The 19164-nt window shown below is 42.9% G+C and overlaps 1 protein-coding gene across 1 annotated transcript in view; it reads right to left on the reverse strand.

Moving 5' to 3' along the window:
* The window catches only part of LOC120233744 (calcium-activated potassium channel subunit alpha-1), a gene marked incomplete at its 5' end in the record, with an annotated part of 183225 nt that overhangs the window by 111716 nt on the left and 52345 nt on the right, over positions 1-19164 (reverse strand). Inside the window, 2 exons of the mRNA XM_039235190.1 lie at positions 9774-9850; positions 16033-16119. Of these exons, the coding sequence (XP_039091121.1) occupies positions 9774-9850; positions 16033-16119 (164 nt within the window). The remainder of the gene's footprint in view (positions 1-9773; positions 9851-16032; positions 16120-19164) is intronic.

The following is a 19164-nucleotide window of genomic DNA, read 5'->3' on the forward strand; positions in this document are numbered from 1 at the left end:
AATCTGTCCATATAAGAAATGCAGCTACTCAAGGCTAACGCTGCATATTTGACATTAAAGGCAGTTCACAAATAAGAAATCACCAAAAGCATATGAGATGTTCGTCTATTGGAATGCATTTAGCTACTCATGGGTGTATTTTCTGCTTAAAGCTGGGAGAATCTGAAAATCGCATCTGCTTTTCTCTCCCTACCCACCAAAAATTCAGAAGGCCATCGGGCTATTGGTTAATCATAATTTTTTTTCTTATACAAGTAATGTCGGCCAAAATAGATTAGAGATTATGAAACATAAAGTAAGAGATGAGGTCCCATGTAAATTACCTTATTTAAATTTGCATGTAACATTGATACCTCTTCTAAACTAATATCGTAGGAGCTGAACTGCCTGGGGATCCAACTTGTGTGTTGACCTACAAAACTTGCTTGACATCACTGTAGTGGTTCTTAAAAACACTTCATCCCTATCCCTCAAGCCAATTTATATTTCAGAACAAGAAGCTTTTTTGTGCCTCATTTTGATGCTACAACAGGCAAACGTGTTTGCTTATCACTTAGCATGACCCAGCCTGCTTCTCTCACAGGATTGGGGAAGAACTTGTATTTATTCCACGCATCACAGCAAAATAGCAAGGCTGAACTGGAGAGGTGTTATTCCCCGTGCCCACAACTTCCATTTTAAAAGTCATTCTGTACCCCCGCTTTCTTTTTCTTTGTGGAGAATGGTTGCACTCTTACTTTAAAATATGGCTTGTGGTTTTGCCCTCTTTGAATGTTACAGTCACCAGGAAGAGGGGTTTAAATCTCTCAAATGGGTCAAGTCCTGTTCTAAGACCTTTATGACTTGCCATACAGTATATTTGTCAAGCAGGGGTAACGTTATGATTGTGAAGAACAGGCACTGGGGGAGATGAATGAGAGATTCATTCCTGTAAACTTGGCTCCCATTTTTAGTGACATGTTCTTTTAGCATCCTTGCTAGCCGGTCGTTCAGATCATCACCATGCAGCCCCAGCCCTCTTCAGTGCATGGCACATTATTCCTGAGCTGAGCTTTTACAAAAAAAAAAAAAAAAAAGTCCACTATAGCATTTGAATTGGAAGACTTTGGAAGACTTTAGAAGGCATGGAGTGAATGCCCAGACACCCCAGACAGTAGTAGCTGAAGTCAAGAAAGAGGAAGAAGTCTTCAGCGGAAGCCATAAAAATAAAGTTATTTTACATGCATCCAGATCTGTCGTACAACTTGTAGACTACTCGCTTGTTTTTTGCTTAGTTCTTTCACTGGAAATATTGATTTGTGATTTACACAGAGGAGGGAAACAAAGATGATTTTTTTGTTTCACTGTAAATAAATTGTTTTGAAAAAAATTTAATCAAATGCTGTAGCAGAAGAGAAGCCCATCAAACTCTGAAACGCTATGCTTCTCATTAGCAACAGTCCCTGGTTTTCATTTCCATACTGCCATTTTGGGTCATACACAATAATAGAATCTGACACATTTATAGGGAAAGAGAGTTCCTCTATATATACCCATCTTTAAGGACAAGGGGAGGGAGAATGAGGCGAGATAACTTTTGAAATGATTCTGTCAGAGGTAAGCTCATCCTAATGGGTGATTTTTAGCCTTGTACTTGGTAAGGGCTTCAGGAGGAAACAGAACTTCAACCCAGTGCCTCTCAGGAACTGTTTGCAACTGTTATTGCTGGCTGTTCTGGAGACCATGCATTGTTCTAAAATTTCATATTGTTAGCATGCAGGAACAGGCTGAAACTGGTAATTGAAGCAGCAAAAAACCATTTGCTATAAGAAGATTAAATGTTAATTATAAGCAGTCACATTCCAAAGCAGCATATGCATAAAAAAGCAAACATGCTATTACTCATCATTCCTTCCCAGTCATCATTTTTACACTCATACCAAATACAAAATAGAAATCTCAAAAGACACACAAACACCACCACAAAAAAAAAAAAAGAAAAAAACCCCCAGCAAGAATGACCAATGAGAGGCTCAAAGACAAGACAGAAACAGTTAAAAACGATTGAGCCCCACATGTTGACAGACCTTTGTGAATTACAATGTCTCTCACTCTACTTCTGGAATAGTCCATTTTCATGGACGCCACCGCCCCTGAGATGTCTTCACCTATATACACTTCTGGGTCCACCTTCTTAAAAGGAAAGGCCCATCTGACCTCCCTTCCGGTGGAGTCATTCATCAGGCTTGAAGGGTGTGCATCCCAGCCAGGAAGAGCCTTCCGCTGTGCCATTAACCGAGTCATGAACCCGAACAAATGTTTAACTAAAAATGTTTGAGGATTTCTCTGCTTGGTGGTAGCTGTTTCAGAAGATGTGGACATTCTGTGTGTAAAATTATACTCTCAGGTTGTAAAACAAAATTATATCCAAATTAAGTCTTGGACCTCCTGATTTGGAAAACACTACCCCTGTCTCCTTCAACTTTCTCTGGCTTCCTAATCCCCCAGGTTTGTTTTAGTGAATCACAGATACTCAGAACCGCTGGTGTTTCATTTCCATTTCTCTATGATCATTTCCTTTTTCTAGAGCTGATGTAGGTTAGAAGGTTAATTTCAGATATCAGAATGTCACTTAAAACTCCCATGGTTAGATTTCAAAGAGCAACTTTAAAAGTTTCGGTATTTATTTAAAACAGAAGTAAGTTTCTTTATCTACTCCCTGGACACATAAAGTGCCCTCTCACCTTTGGTGTTTGCTGGTTTTCTTTTTTACATAGTCACCCAAAGCTCTCTTCACAAATCCCAATCCTCAGAAAAGGGACGTTCCCCCAGGATTTCAATAATACAAAGTGGATCTATGAGGACATCTAGTGGATCTTTGTGGAAGAGCAGCTACTCGACAGATCACCTAAACTAGCTGCCTTTCTCTGAAAGGGAGCAGAAAGGGGACCCTGTGTGCTTTCAAGAATTGAAATCTGTGCAGTGTTCTTCCAATTCGACGGTTCTTACAATTCACAGTGGATGTTTAGGGGGCAGTGGGGATGAGAGAATTCTAGGAGATGGTTCCAGAGCGGTATAGAGTAGCAACTTGCAAACACACTGGCTTTGCAGCCATGGCTACCAGAGTGGGACCACAGCAGCACCAGTTGGCTGGGTCTCCTCAAAGCCCTGCCATAGCTTCCTGAGACGGGAAACAGACAAGAGTGTGTCTCTGGTAGGTGTGAATACTGTAGCTACTTGTCGTTCCATCTTAGGGCTTTTGGAAGTTTATGCTCAATTAATCGGCCCCATAGGCCAACTTAACTCGGGGAAAGCAGAAATATAAGCCTCTGGGGACTCAGTTTTCTCTTTGGCCCACATCACAAGGTTCTTGTTCTTGGGCCAGTGCCACAGATTCAAAAAGGTTATGTGGTTGCCAAGAATTAGACCCTGGGTCTCACCTTCCTCCAAAGAACCCTGTCTTAGCAGTTTTACAATTTGAGGAAAACCTTTTATATGCTTTCCTTCACCACAATGAAGTGGATATTCATCCAATATTTCCATTATGACTTCCTACTGCTATTTGTAGAGATAAAATACAAGTATTTCCCTAATAGACATCATCAAAGCTATCTGTTTACGCTTAAGTGTTTAAAAATGGGAGATGGCTCAGAAATACACTTAGAGCACTTTTTCTATATTTTCAAAGGTCGTGATCATGAGAAAGGAAACCTGTAGGAAGTGGCTGCTGTAGACATGGCTCGGTTACTGCTCTGTCCTTGCGTCAAACTGACAATCAGCTGTTAAACTCAGGTTCTCTGCTGGCTAGCCCTTCTGAGCCAAAGCCTGGAATGAAGAGGGAGTTGGACTCCATCCTGTTCTCAGCACCATCTGCCTCCCGCATCAGCAACCAAATTGTCAGCTAGTTTCCAATTGCAGAATCTTAATTTCCAGGGTGGGTTGGAAGGGGCAGGAAAAGCAGCGCTGGACTGAGAGACTCAGGTGGAGTTTTCCAACTGCTGGAGGAAAAGTATTTTAGGTTCAAATGGAGCAAATTCAAGGGAAGACTAATGTCGAAGGAAAAAAATATCTGCCTTTCGCTTCACTGATACTTTTTAGATCGCAATCAAAGGGCTACAATCAATCCAATGAAGGAAGGATTCATTCGAAGCCTGAACCCCAAAGCTGCCTCTTCATATGCTCAGCAGCAGCAAAGTGATAAGTAAAAGTATCCATGAACAAAAAGTCCACCGAGGCATAGGGTTGAGACATTCATTTGGTGTGATACTGGGAATCAGAGAGCACTCTTTCCAGTCCTGTAAATGAGGAATGATGTCTTCACTATGCAAAATTCCTCCTATTAGCTTCTGCAGGGAGAAGAAGGATCTTCCAGGTGGTTTTCCAAGGTCAGAAAGAGGGGAGAGAAAAAGCTAGTTAATGTCAGTAGCACTGAGTATATGGAATTAGTAGATCCTGCCCTCAACACCACACTGTTGTTGTGGAAGGCAGAGGAATTTGGCACTAGGGTAGTTGGTTGATTGACATCGTGTTGTCTGTCTGGTTCTGAAGGATTGCTAGGTACAGGAGGTGCCTTTGCAGGTATGCAAGTGCCACATGCCCTCAAGCCACCCTTCCAGGTGCTCTGCAGATGAAAGGGGCCACAGAGTCAATTTGGGAAGTGTTGTGTGATGAACTGAGGACGTCATTGATTTGTTTTGCTTGTACATTGAGCATTCTGGGCCCTCAAACTCTGAAGACTAGCCAGAACCAGATGACCCGCTTGCTTGGTGCAAAGGCAATGAGTGTTCTGAGTGCAGAGACATCTCCAAATTCCAAGACCATTGGATTCAATTGGTCTGCAGGCTGGGTCCTGTTTTCAGTAGAGTCTCATGAAGACGTGTAAAGACCCAGCAATGCTCACTGCTGGTGCCACTGAATGCAGCATTGCTCTGAGTCACACACAGAAACACTGGCCCTAAAATTGCCACCTCTTGTGGGTGAGAGAGGTCCTATTCTGTGAGTAAGTTTAGAGGCTCAGAGACTTAACATTTACTTGTTCAGACTTCTACCTAGCTCCTTAATGAAATGGAACATTCTCCTTGAGCCATCTTCTCCATCTTAAATAAGTCAATGGATCTTCCAAGATGCCTGACTAACACCCACAGAAGAACTGGGTGTGTCCTGGTGGGTACTGATTTAAAGAGAAACTTTAAAGCAAGGGAACTTCATAGACTGTAGGAAATAATTACCACTAGGGAAATACTTGTCTCCAGTAAGGCAGTTTAAGATACTTAATCCCAAAGTTTGATGTCCAATGAAGTCCTGAGCAAGCACTATCTCATATAGAGAGGTACATATATTATAATAAATACATCACTCTCTCTATAAAATATCTCTGTGCTTATATATAAAAATGTTCATTTTTACATATAAAGTACTGGTACATATCATATATATATCACAACACAGGAATATATATGTAGCATGTGTGTTTCCTTCAGGATAGGAATTCAGGCTCAATAGCAGAGACCAGGTGAAATTTATCAAAGGCAAGCATGACAATGACCCCCAATTGACGAGGCATCTACAGCTCTAGTGGTAGTTACCTCAGCCTACTCAGCGTCCCCTAAAGGTCCCGAGACAAGGCCTTCGAGAGAAACACTGTTGTCGAGGTCTTATTTTCAAATGGAAAAATAAGACAGCGCCAGAAGCTGGCAAGAGGCTGGGGGATGGGAAGATGAACAGAGGGTGGCTCCCTGCTCTCAGGGGTCTCCAGCTCCAGGCTACTCTGCAGACCGTGTTGGATGAGGGAGTTGGGGCATGATGTCACTGCTACATGCAACATAAATATCAAAAGAAAAAAAGAAACTGAAACTGTACAGAAAATAAAAGAAGTATCTCTTCTAGAGAAAGACAGGGGGAACTGGACTCCGGGCTACTGGGAACCCGTTTTACTCACAATATATCACTACCAGTGTGCAGTTAAAATAGAGTAGGGGCCGTATTCCAAGGCAGCAAAGAGGAAAAAAAATAAATCAAAAATACGTCAATGATTAGAAGTTCAAGAAAATTCCTTCAAACACATCAATTCAGACATGACTTGTCCCCTAGGAGTCCACCCTTTGGCAAACTTTTACAGGCTGGGGGAAAAAATGTAAATCATTAGACCAAGTTTGTTATACAGAAGAAGAAAATGGGTAAATAGTAGTTTCTGGGAGCTCGCTCCTTGGCCAGACAGCTGAATTTGACTCTCTTCCTTGATGGAATGCTATGAAGAAATGGAAAGAAATGCAAAAGTTAAACTATACTACCACAGGATTTCCAGATGGAATGCCCACACTCCAGATTGCTCCAGACAGTATGGCATGAAATGTTTAAGGTGAATGGGGAGGGTAGGGGTGGGGATGGGAGGGGAAGAGCCAGGTTGGGAGGGGAGGGTTCGGAAGCTGTGGATAAAGACCACTGATTGTCATCAGCTCTGCCCTCATGGAGATGTATCCTTCCAGGATGAATTACGAACACCTGGCCTGACAGGTTTGGACAAATGACTGTGCAGGTGATCTGCCCTCTCTGACTTGGGGTACCAGGCAATGTGCATTCAAAGGCACAGGAACCAACCCCACCCCACCCCCACCCCCGATGCATTATTCACAATCCTAGCTGCTTCTCTTGAAAAAGTTTATTTGCAACCAAAACATATTTTCCCCAATTTCCTGACTTGCCTGGTATGCATGGGGAGGTCCACGTTCAGTAAGTCACTTTACTCTGACCACTCCTTACACATACACATCTGCATCCTGCCCTCTGTAACACAGGCTGCTGTGGCCTTTTAATTAGGAAGAACAATATTTGGACAATTTTGACTGTTATCAAACATTAACCTCACAGCCAGGCACCTCTATGAGATGAGCCCAAGAGGGAAGGGGGTACGGAGCGACAGGGGCAAGACCCCTGTCACGATGGCTCAGCTCTGAGAGGCGGTACTTCTGCAGCAATCCATGCCATGCATGGTGAGAGATCAGACCCTTCACTAGCTGAGCCAGCTTTAAGGGGAATGAAGAGAATAAAATTATTTCAAACAGTTTGTGGCTCTCTCTGCAGGATGAAGTTTAAAGTCAGCTGCTGTGTCCTTGCCTGGAGCCAGGGTGGAAAAATAGCCTAGAGGCCAAATCCTCATTTCTAGGGACTTAAAGAAATTTTGCTGAATTCTACTACAATGCCTACAAGGAACATTCCAGCATCAGAGCAGGGATCAGAGACACTTTCTCTCCATCAGTCTGCCTTCTACCCTCGCCTTCTTAGAGTCTATTCTCTATCCAGTCAGCATGGAAGTCATCTCATAGAAATTGATGATGTGTTCTTGCTCAAAATCTCCCAACGGCTGTATCTGTTATAGGACTAAAACCCAGGTTTCTTGTCATGGCCTCTGTCTTCCTCTCTGAACTCATCTCATTCGGCTCTCTCCCCAGCCCCACCAGCCCCACTGGCTTGCCTTCTTTCCTCCCTCCCTCCCTCCCTCCTTCCTTCCTTCCTTCCTGCCTGCCTGCCTGCCTGCCTGCCTGCCTTCCTGCCTTCCAACACTTTAAACTTATTCTTTGCCTCTGGACCTTTGCCCTTGCTCTTCTACCAACCTGGACAGGGTCTCAGCTTCAATGTTACCTCCCAAGGAAGGCTTTCAGGCTAAAGCAGCAGCCCTACAAGATTCCCCATATCCTCAAGCAGTCTCCTCTCTCTTCAAGCATTTGGCTCTACCTGAACTTATTTAATGGTTTCTATGATCCATTTACTAGTGTAAAGGGTTCAGAAGAACAGTGATGTTATCTTGTTCATCCCTACATCCCTGGCACCAAGCATGCACCTGGCACAAAGAAAGTACTCAAAAGTACGTGGATGTCTAATCAATAAGTAACTTTCAGTGACACCCCATGGGACCAGGTTCTTTGGCAGATTATCTGGTCGTGGAGTATTGGCCTTGACACTCTCCTGCATTCCCAAACCCCTCTACTACAAAAGTTTCCTTACAACGGAGTTAACCATTTTGTGTTTGTAGCTCCTGTTTACTTCCACCTTGAGATACTGTCTTCCTCTGATGGAAAAAAAACCTGAAGGATGCCTGGTCAGCTGAGCTGTGTTTCTGTGTTCACAGCCAACCACGCCAACCACGCTGGGGTGCATGGCCTGGTAAGGAGGGCCTTTGGTGTCATGGAATCCAGGGGATTGGAAGTCAGGTGGGTTTGTTCTGGACCTTACACATCATTAGATGCTCTTCCTGTTAAATTGTCGGAATCAGAGAATTCTTAGACCTCTAGACCTTTGTCTGGGTCTCTTCTCTGAGACGTTAATAAATACTCATCTTAGTAAGGTGTCAGAGCTAAGGGGTACAAAGCCATGTGTGTTGGTAGAATCAGTGGAGAAAGCAAAACAGTGGGCCTCAGCTGCCCTCAAATTAGGAACCAGCCGCAGAGGATTTCTACAGAATCTGCTCTCGACCAAGAGTGTTCCCATGGGCATTTGCCTAAGAGCTCGGGTGTCTCTGCTCCAGCAGAATGATATTTATATCTTACTGGATTACATTACTGTGTCCCCGTTAGGAGTGCAGTGAAAAAAGCCCTTGCTTTGGTTGGCGTATCCCAGGAATAGTGCTCTTCTATCTGGTTTCTGCTTGTGACAAAGTATTTTATGGGGCGATCTTTCATAACTATGCTTCTACTCAGCCAAGGTCATTGCCTTGCCCTTCTCTGTCTCAAATATGATTAGGGCACTGAGTGCACAGCATAGACAGGCCTTTGTGTGATCCTGAGCCCTGGTCTATGGGTCAGTGTGACTCTTAGCAATCTCATCTTCCCACTAAACTTGGAGCCTTAGTTTCCTCTTTTTGTAAAATGGAATTAATAACAGCCCCTGCCAATTACCCAGGGTTATGGTGAGGATCAAAGAAAATAATTATCATAAATAAGGAGCTCTGAAAACATTAACTCACCATAGGAAGGAAGGCATCATTATTATTGTTTTCTTTATGGCCATGAACAATTTCTACTAGGCAATGCAACATGATTACTGCAAAAAGCATGGCCTTCTCGAGGCAAGTCTCCTTTAGGTACTGGTTTCTGGGGAGTTCATGACCCCAGTATTCCTGATGTACCATATCTTTCTCAAGAAGTCACACTGACATACTGCTTTGGAAGATATTTGAGACAGGATATGCCAGAAGCTACTAAGACCAATCTAGTCTACCCCAAGGAGCAATGGTGTTTGAGGTTGGTTATTGGAGCAATGGCAAACAAAGCTGATTGGTCATGGTCAAATTCTCTTCCTGGGCTAGTTTGAGGGTACCACAAATGAAAACTTTGGACTTTGGTGTCGAACCTTGCAGCAGCTCCCATTTGGGAGACAGAGTCCTCAAACTCAGTTTCCCTTTAGTACCCACCTTTACACTTGGTGGTCCCCAAGTGTAAATCACTGGAAATCACTACGCAAAAAATACTCCCTCTTCCATGGTCTTAGCAGTCCTCATTCTCATATACCATACTGACTATGTTCAAGTGGACACAAGCACCTCAGCAACCCTTTAAGGTCCCGAGGTGGGGATTAGGTACTAGGTTCACTCAAAGGTGTTGATGGTGGTGATTTTTCATCCTTGCTCTAACAAAGCGAGGACAGGTATTTATTCCATGTCTCTTTAAGCTGATGGGCGAAACATAAACATGTCCAAGAAACCTCTTGATGTTTAGTGTTTCTTTAATAGGGAAAGGAGAAGGGAAACAAATTTGGGGAAAAGGAAAGAGGGAGGGAAGGGGGAAAGAAACACTACTTACGCCGTTTGCAGCCACATTTTTTTATTCTTTTGGGATCTGTGATGTCATCATGACAGGCCTTGCAGTAAAAAAATGCCCTGGAGAAAGAGAATGGAAAAACTGACACGTTTCATAATCCACCCGAATGAAATGAATACCACATTTCCTCCACTGTGGTGCCAAATTAATGAAACACGCCAGCACTAATTTCCTTTAATCTTTGGAAAGGTTTAGACATTTACAGACGGAAATGTTTGTTGCAAGACCTCTTATTTCAAACACAGGGCTCTGCAATTGGAGTTCGTGCTTCTTTTAATAAACTTTCCTTTGAAAAGGAATGGGGTGAATGGCTGCTGAGGTGATCCCCTGCATCTGCTTGCTCGTCCTTCAGTTTTGAGCACAGCCTTCAGGGCTGCTCATCAAAGCACATAGGCAATCAGCCCCAGGCACTTGGTGGGGAAGTGGCATCCATCTCCAAAACCCTCACTGTCTGGTCAGATATTTATTGAAAGGGGTGCCAAGATAAAGTTCCACAGTCCAATAAAATCATTAGCCATGCACCCCTGAAAGGACATTTCCTTTCAAAATGAGAGAGGTTAAGGAGGAAGGTGTGGAGGGGGAAATATAAAAGTGATGGGTCAAGGGGGTCCTCTGTCAAATTTCTTCTGGTATTTCATAGTCCATATTTGCTCCCAAGCTGAAAGGACCAACTCATACTCTCCAGCCCCAAGAACACGTTAATAAATGGAGGTTTGCTTCTCACGGTGAAGCATAGCTCAGCTGAGCACTGGAATGGGGTGGGCAGAAGGCACTATAGGGTTGGGTACCCTGAGGAAGCAATCAACAAGAAAATCCCCTCATCTCACTTACATGTCAACTTGTGATAACAAAGCACATTGGTTGTGTCAAAACAAGAGACAAACCAAGATCATTCAAGTATAGAATGCATAGGACCTAGAAGAACAGAACTGGAGGCCTGCATCTTTTCAGGATGGGAGGGATTACTGGGATAAAATTCACTGGAACAGCCTAACAAGCTTCCAGATATGGGAGCTAACAAAGTCCCTGGCTTCACCACTCCCAACATGAAATTGAACGGCAGGGATAAACATGGTCTTCCCTTGGCCAAGACTACAAAGGAAGAAACACAATTCTTGGCCATTCAATTCCCAGGTTCCTTTTGATGTTTTTCAAAGGACTTGCACATGTGATTGACACTGTTTGGAAACCAATGTAAGACTTCGGGATCTGGAAGAGATCTCGGAGGTCCCCAAGACTCAATGTCCTCATCTGTAAATTGAGGAGGTTGTCACAACCTGTCCAAAGGCATTCTGTGTTGGGCTTGGCAAACTTCTAAATCCAAGCCCAGTGCTCTTTCCACCCCAGCAGCTCATTCACTATTTCTTTAAATGCCAATTTTCATCCATATTGCAAAAAAAGGAAGAAAGAAAAAGGCAGCTGATTGTTTGGCCTGCAAGTGGCAATGCAGCTAAGAAGCCAATCAATGGTGACCTGCCTTGAAAGGGGAAAGACAGGAAAGGAAGAAGCCATTTTGTTTCCACTTCCTTTGGCCATTTTCTTCTCCCATCTGATGCTCCTACTCATAATAATAATGATAACAATAATAACAGACATTTGTAGGGAGAGACTATAGGCCAAGCACTATTCTAAGCATAAGTATCAATGAAATGGATCCTTAAACAATCCTTTGAAGGAGTCTTGATTATTATCTGTTTTACAGATAAGGAAACTGAAGCACAGGGAGGTTATGTGACCTCCCCAAGGACACACAGAGCCAGGATTCAAGTCCACACAGTCTAGTCCCAATGTCCACAGTCTTAAACACATCTCTACTGCTGAGGTGATGAAACCATGCTGAGTCTCAGTGGACTGTTGAGAAGATAAAGTAGATTACTTCATGAATTAAAGCTGGATTTGGGAAGTGGCCCAACAGGGGCCATACAGGTAAAGCTAATGACTGAGATGGGGCCAGGTTGGGGGGGAGGGTTGGTCTCTGGTCTGTGACCTGGAGACACATCCCCCAACCAGATGGAGCGCCATATCTAAGCTCCAGCTGAGTTTTGCCAAGTGGCACTTCTTTGAGAGCACAATTGTCTTCTCTACCCACATCTGCCTCTCTCACACTCACTTGGCAAAGCACCCACCCTACTGCACATCTGCGCCTGAGCAGCTGAACCGAGAAAAGGAAACACAAGTGTACTATCACTTCAAACCCATGGCCACAGATGCCAGGGGCTCTTCACACCCCTCAGGACCTACTGCATATCCCCTCCTTCCACCTCAATCCTCTCTGCTCTCCTCCCCACTTCCTCTCCTGCTCACTCCACCCCTTCCCCAAGCAGCCCCCCGCTGGTGACCTTGACACACACATCATCAAGAAGACCGGATCCACACCCTGCAAGGCTGGTCTTTAGGGTCTCCTTGTCCTCTGGTTTCCTGTTGTGTTCAGCCAATGGGAGGAGCCAGCTGGAGACTGGAGGGTGGGAAGAAAGAAATTCCTCCCTGGAGGGTCATGAAGTGGTGGTAGCCACATCTCTGTATTACAGAGGACTCAGCCCCTGCCAAGTGGCCTTTCCTATAGCCTCTCTCTCCAGGTTCTGATAACTCTCCTTCCCCTTGATTCTGCAGATCTAGGGCTGAGAGTGGCTCCTTTCTGTTGCTAGCTCTGGGGAGTTTTTCCATCCCTTATTGGTTCTCCTTAACTTTCTGCCCACAACTTTATATGGTCCCTTCATAAAATTCTTCTCCCTTTCCCCATTTAGGTGTGGCCAGGACCCTCCCTGATACAGCACTCAAAATGACATCTCCAGCCCTCATCTTTCCCCCAAACTCCAGAATCAAGATTCCAATTGCTTTTATGATATCTCCTACTAACATAGCTAAATAGAATTCTTAATTTCCTACATCTCAAACTTGCTTCTCTTCCAGCTAAATCCAGTCTCAGTAAGGTGGGAAGCCAGCACCCACCCAATTGCATAGGCTCCAGATCCAGGGTCCATTCTTGATTCCTCTTTTTTCCCCCCTCACTTCTTATATGCAGTTGACCAGTGGGTCCTATAGACTCTCTAAAGTATATTCTGAATTGGTCTCCCTTTTCTGCACCTCCGCTCACCAGCTTTACCCAAGCTTATCTTCACCTACACTGTGCAATATGCCTGTCTGTGGGCCCCCCTCTACTGTTGTCCTACATCCCATTCTCTATAATGGAGAGGAAAGACCTTTCAATAATGTAAATCAGACTACTTCACCCCCAGCCTAAAGCCATCAATGACTCCATTTTATAACAACCTGACCCCTACATATCAAGGAACCAGCTGCCTTTTTCTCTTACCTCATCTCCCCATACTACTCCTTCAGCATCCTACACACAACAAAACTGTCCCTACCTTGTCTCCTCTCCTCTCCCAATCTTTGTTATGATGCACTCTTTCCCATCACCTCCATCTCTGCTCAAATGTCACTCTTTCTGAGCAGCCTTCACTTGCACACAATCTAAACCAGTGACCTGGTTGCATTAATTCTTTGATTAATGTACCATGAATAAACAAAACTATAATTCTCTCCTCCCTAGAATATAAGCCCACTAGAGCAAGGACTTCATTGTTCGCCACTGCTTCTCTGCTACCTGGTACAGACTGTTCTAGAAAGTGAGTAACCTATAGACCTTTGATGCATGAATGAGGATGAGAGTGCTGCCTAGTAATGCCAGATCTGCAAGTTTTTCAGAGGAAACCAGGAATAAGGATTTTTAAATAAACGATGATGGTGTTTTCCTCTTGGCCAGTAATTCATTTGTTAAAACTGTGAATCAGCCTGTCGGCAAGCCAAACCAAGTCAACGAGGCACCATTTTCTGACATCAAAGACTGTGTGCCAACGTCATTTAAAAAGGAAACTACTTAGTGGCAAGGAGTAGTGGAGAAGGGACAAAATGCCCATCCCAAAGTGGCCTAAGGCTGGAATGGATGGTTTCACTGCTCTGTTCCTAAAACATTGCATCTGAAAGTTTCTGTGAGCTAAAAATTCATTAACTTCTTTTGTGTTTTTTTTTTTTTTTTTGTAGGAGAGGGTGCACACTCAATACTGGATCATCATAATCAACCTTTCCATTTTTACAAAACTTGTTTAGTTTCATTCAAATCTCCAAGGCCCTTTCTGTGGTTTTCTGCCGTCTTCATCTGTTTGAAATCCCCTAACTGACAGCATTTGCTCCGACACATCACACACCACGGAAAATTACAGGCTGCTGTTGTTGCTGATTGTGTCAGCATGTATTTGTGAATACCATAAAACACTGAAATGAGACATATTGCACTCCCTAATACAGAAGGTAATTTGTTTTTTGGACTGCCTGGTATTTGTGACATTCATTAGCGAGAGATGCAATAGGAAATAGAATTACACAAATGGGAGCTTCATGTTATATTTGCTATCTAGGAGGTACACGTGATCTATGGTGCCACTGTGCTCCCCAGCACCCCCACCCCATACATGGTGTTGCTTGTGTGTCTCACCATCTGAATGTGAGCAGAGCCTTCTCTTCCAGGGGCATCTGGGTGGGGGCACCTCAGTCTTGTTCACCACCTCCCTCTCCTCTCTCAGGTGAACCCAGTTCTCAAGATACTCCCAAAGAGCAGTCAGGATCCATGAACTGGATGAGAAGGTTTTCCTGTCCCCATCTATATAATGGCAATTCATTCCCAATTTGTAGAAGTAAATTTAAGCCATTAGATAGCTCAGTTTAAAGAATTTTTGTCTTTGGTGTTTTTTTTTTTGTTTTTTTTTGCTTATCCATCCCTTTTCCCCCCTAAAATCTTTCATAAATAGTATGGCTAGTTTGTAGGAGTGGGTGAAGAGGCAGAAAGTAATCAACACCAGTTATCAAGTATAGTTCTGTGCTCGGCATGCCAGGCTCACATCATGGCAAATAAGAATGTAAGCTCTGGCACTGAACTTCCTGGTTTTAAATCCTGGCTTTGCTGCCTACTAGCAGTAGCGGTTTGGGTACTAGTTAACCAGTCTGCACCCCAGTTTCCTCATGTGTAAAATGGAAATAGTAATGCTACCTATCTCATAAGGTTGTTGAAAGGATGAAATGAGTTCATCAATACTTGGGGTACCTGGTCCTTGGAACAGTGCTGGCACATATTAAACTCTACACAAGAATTTGCTAGTTTTATTAAATTTGGTAGAAAGTGTGGGTTTTGGAAAAGGAAAGAGCAGTTCCAATCTGGGCACTGCCACTTGCTTATGTGTTTTATAACCTTGGATAAATCATTTGTCTCAACTTGACTGAAGAGGAGACCAAAGCCCTGAGGGTTTTATAAGACTTACTTTACGAAGTTATTTTGAGGACTAGCAATTAAGAATGGAGAATACCCTAACACAGGCTTGGCTTTGAGTGGGAGCTCATTAAATGAAAACAATAAGCTTACATAAGTAATTATTGAATTTTACAATTAATAATCTTTTTAAGATATTTTATGTAACATTACTGTTAGAGTGAGTGATCTGTCTGGCCATTCGAGTCATATTTTCTGCTCATAAATTTTTCATAGTTCAAGGATAGAATCAAATATAATGATATTCCATGCTGTTGTCCAAAGAACCCTCTGATTCCTAGCTGCTTAAACAGGTTTAAGGATATGAATAAAAGTGTCCTAAAACATCCAGGTCGATGAAACAGTGGGTTGTAACTACAGAGGCTTAAGAACTAAAACTGACAACCTCAGCTACTTACCTAGTACCCCACAAACAGAAATCTAGCCAGCTTAGTATTTCATCTGAAATTAATCCAAACCTTTTAAGATTCCATTTGGCACTTAAAGTGGAAAGCTGATAATTCTCGAGTAAATTTGCCTGGATGATATTAGGTAAAGAGGACTAGACAAGGAACCAGTTGTCCTGTGTTATGTTGTTCTGGGTCATCAAGAATCTGGATGATCTTAAACAATCACTTCAGCACTCTGGGACTCACTTTCCTTCCTTGGAAAATGAAGCAACAGTTAACGAGGCCCTCTTCGTTCTAAAATGTTATTATTCCCGCTGAAAGATGCGGAATCAATTATGTGAAGAGGAGTTCATGGAAGCATTTGAAAGGACAGTCTCCTTTTCCTAAGATGCAGTACCACTGATACCCACAGACATGTTAAGAAGTTTTGAGGTTAGGGACCTATATGTTTTGAAGGCATGCCCATCGTGGTGGATCAAGATGGCTGTGGCTGGGCCAGAAAGGAAGGCAGATGAATACAAACTCTTACCTTTTAACTTCTTTGGCATCACTTGCGATGAAAAATCCTAAAGTACCTTCTTGGATCTTAAGATGATTTCCAGGGTTAATTAATATACTGCTCAGTGAACAAAAACAAACAAAGAGACACATTTGTGAGTTCATGTTCTGAATAAAACCTTGAAGGCTACACTGTAGGGTTAATTTTATAGGGGGCCCACTAGTCTAATGATTTTCCCAAAGACGTTATCTAGAGCCTGATGTCCACAACCCCAGACATTTAATGGGATAATGCCATCATAAAGCTCTGCTGGCATACTCCCAGTGGAAGAAATCAAAGCACATCTAGGTTTTAGGGCTGGGCGCATATAATAGGGTTGCCATCATGGGCTTCTCATCTGAAGCAAAGTTCCTAATAATGTAGCCCTTTGGAAACTTCTGTTGATGGTCAACATTGAATGTGATTGGTCTAATAAAGCTATTGCTATACCAATTTTCCATTGCATGACAGAGCATTAATGGGACCCCTATATGCATCTGGAAACATACACAGATACATGTATTAGTGCAGGGAATGGTACATGGCACCTGTAACCAATGCAGAAGCAAACATAACATCTGCACGGCATCAGTAAAGACATGGAAGAGGGTTCCACGTGCAGTCTATGCAGAAAGAATTGGATCTACCTGGACACAGAAAAAGAAAAATGCCAGCAGTTGGAACTGATTCCAGTCTGCTTTACCAGAATGCATGAGAGTGTTTGAATTAAGTGTGTGTCTAGTACATCCTGATTGGGGCAAACTGAAATTAGAAAACAACATGCAAATTATCTGTTAAAAATACTTCCTCTTGCAGGGAAGTACACACCTAAATATACACTGTCCCATTTCAAAGTGTTATAAATAGATTAGCTAACCAAGTTGTGCTTGAAAGACAAGAGAGATACATGTATCCTAATCTAATAAATGGGTGAAACAAACAAGTTCAATTTTCTCCAGATCAAGAACATAAATACAAGAATGTATTACAAAGATGAGGTTTGGGGCTTAATGGACACAGAATTTAGACATTATGGATGTAGCAACAGATACAAGAGAGGTATTCTCTGATCTGAAAAGCTGGCTTTAAGGTAAAAGATGTTTGGAATCAGGCTAAAGGAAGTCCTTAACTGTCTAAAATAATCAAAATGGAGGATGGCAATTAACATGGAATTTTTTACTGCTGGCAAAACAATTCCAGAAAAGCGCTGTGGCCAAAATAGTGATGTGTCTGTAGCAATACAGGAAGGACCCAGGTGAACTTTTGTTCTGTTGGGAGGACCCAGAGTGGGTCATTATTGCAAAATAATTGTTTGTGGTTGCAAGAACATCCACTATTACCCATAACGAGACCTGACATAAGGAAACCAATCCTGTGTCATCACTGTTGTTAACACTAAATAATAGCAAGAGACCATGATGATTGGACTGTTCTTCCCTAGAACTGTGGGCAACAACGACATTCTTCACAAATCAGGAAGCAGCAGGCCACATGAACAGCAACAGTTTGCAATGGGCCGAGGCACTGTACGGGAACCTCCTAATTACCCCTCTGCCAATTCTTTACATTGGTTCAACAGCCCTCTGACTTCTCACGATCACGAGGGGGAGAAGGGTCAGAGCTTCTACAGTTTAGATGGATTCCTTTTTCAAAGCCAATTAAGTGTGATGTCTTAGAAGGGCAGAATTCTGGACTTTGCACACTCTCTGACCCCTTTGCTACAAGGCAGTTCTTGTATGTCCTGGCTCTGCAGTCAGAAATTGGGTCCAAATTCCAGCATTAACCATTTAGTAGCTGTCTGACCTTGAGCAAGTTACTAAATCTCCCTCAGACTCAATATCCTCACCTACAAGATGGGCATGATGATAAGCATAGTCTTTCTTGAGAGGATTAAGCAAGATGATGCACAGAAGGCTCAATGTCTATTGGTTATTGTTACTCTTATTATTTATTATTGCAAAAAAGACAAAAGTATATTTCATCTTTAATGGGATTATTAGATTTTCTTTAGTTGGTCTTATGGAATGGAACATGGGGCTCCTTATCAAAATATCCTGTTCATAAAGAGATAAAGTTACAGGGTGAAGAACTGTACATTCCAGAATAATGTATAAAGACATACATGAAAAATTCTAGGTACTTCTAGTGACTAAAGAAGCTAATTCTAGGGTGCCTGGGTGGCTGAGTCGGTTAAGCAGCTGACTCTTGATTTTGGCCCAGGTCATGATCTCACAGTTTGTGAGTTCAAGCCCCACATCAGGCTCTGGGCTGACAGTGCAGAGCCTGTTTGAGATTTCTCTCTCCCTCTCTCTCTGCCCCTCTCCACCCCTTCTCTCTCTCTCTAAATAAATAAATAAATAAACTTAAAAAAGAAGCTAATTCCTGGGGTGACTGGGTGGCTTAGTCAGTTAAGTGTCCGACTTCGGCTCAGGTCATGATCTCACGATTCGTGAGTTTGAGCCCTGCGTCGGGCTCTGTGCTGACAGCCAGCGCAGAGCCTGGAGCCTGTTTCAGATTCTGTATCTCCCTCTCTCTCTGACCCTCCCCTGCTCATGCTCTCTCTCTCTCTCTCTCTCTCTCTCTCTTTCTCTCTCTCTCAGAAATAAATAAAACATTTTTTAAAAAGAAGCTAATTCCTTAAAGTTGGAAAAACCTACATTTTGATATGTATTTATATAAGAGTGTAAAAAAAGCTTCTGAGGAAAAAAAGCCCATCATGATTTCAACGATGCAATTCAAAAAGGGAAATTTGACACTCATCAATGTCTTGGTGACATCTATGTGCACAGCAAGTCTTGCACAGAACTTTCTTTTGCATTATGTGCTTCATTAATTGCACTCCAGTGATCAAGCCCGCTGTGTCATGGTGGGACAACAGTCAGAGCAAGGTTCCTATCAATGAAAACTTCCTTTTCATTTTCTCTGTTCTTTAGCAACAGTGAACAAGAATTGGCTTACAATGAGACTTTGGGATTGTCATCCCAGAGACTTCAGGTTGAGATCATTTATTACAGCTTTCAAGGCTGCTTTAAGTCAAGTTAGAATGGTGGAGAGGAAAGATCTGGGGCACTGATGTAAAGCAGATTTGTGTTCAAATCTGTTTCACCGCCAATGCTGGTTAAG

This window comes from Hyaena hyaena, unplaced genomic scaffold (genome assembly GCF_003009895.1).
Source record: "Hyaena hyaena isolate Hyena2069 unplaced genomic scaffold, ASM300989v1 scaffold_97, whole genome shotgun sequence".
NCBI classification, from domain to species: domain Eukaryota; kingdom Metazoa; phylum Chordata; class Mammalia; order Carnivora; family Hyaenidae; genus Hyaena; species Hyaena hyaena.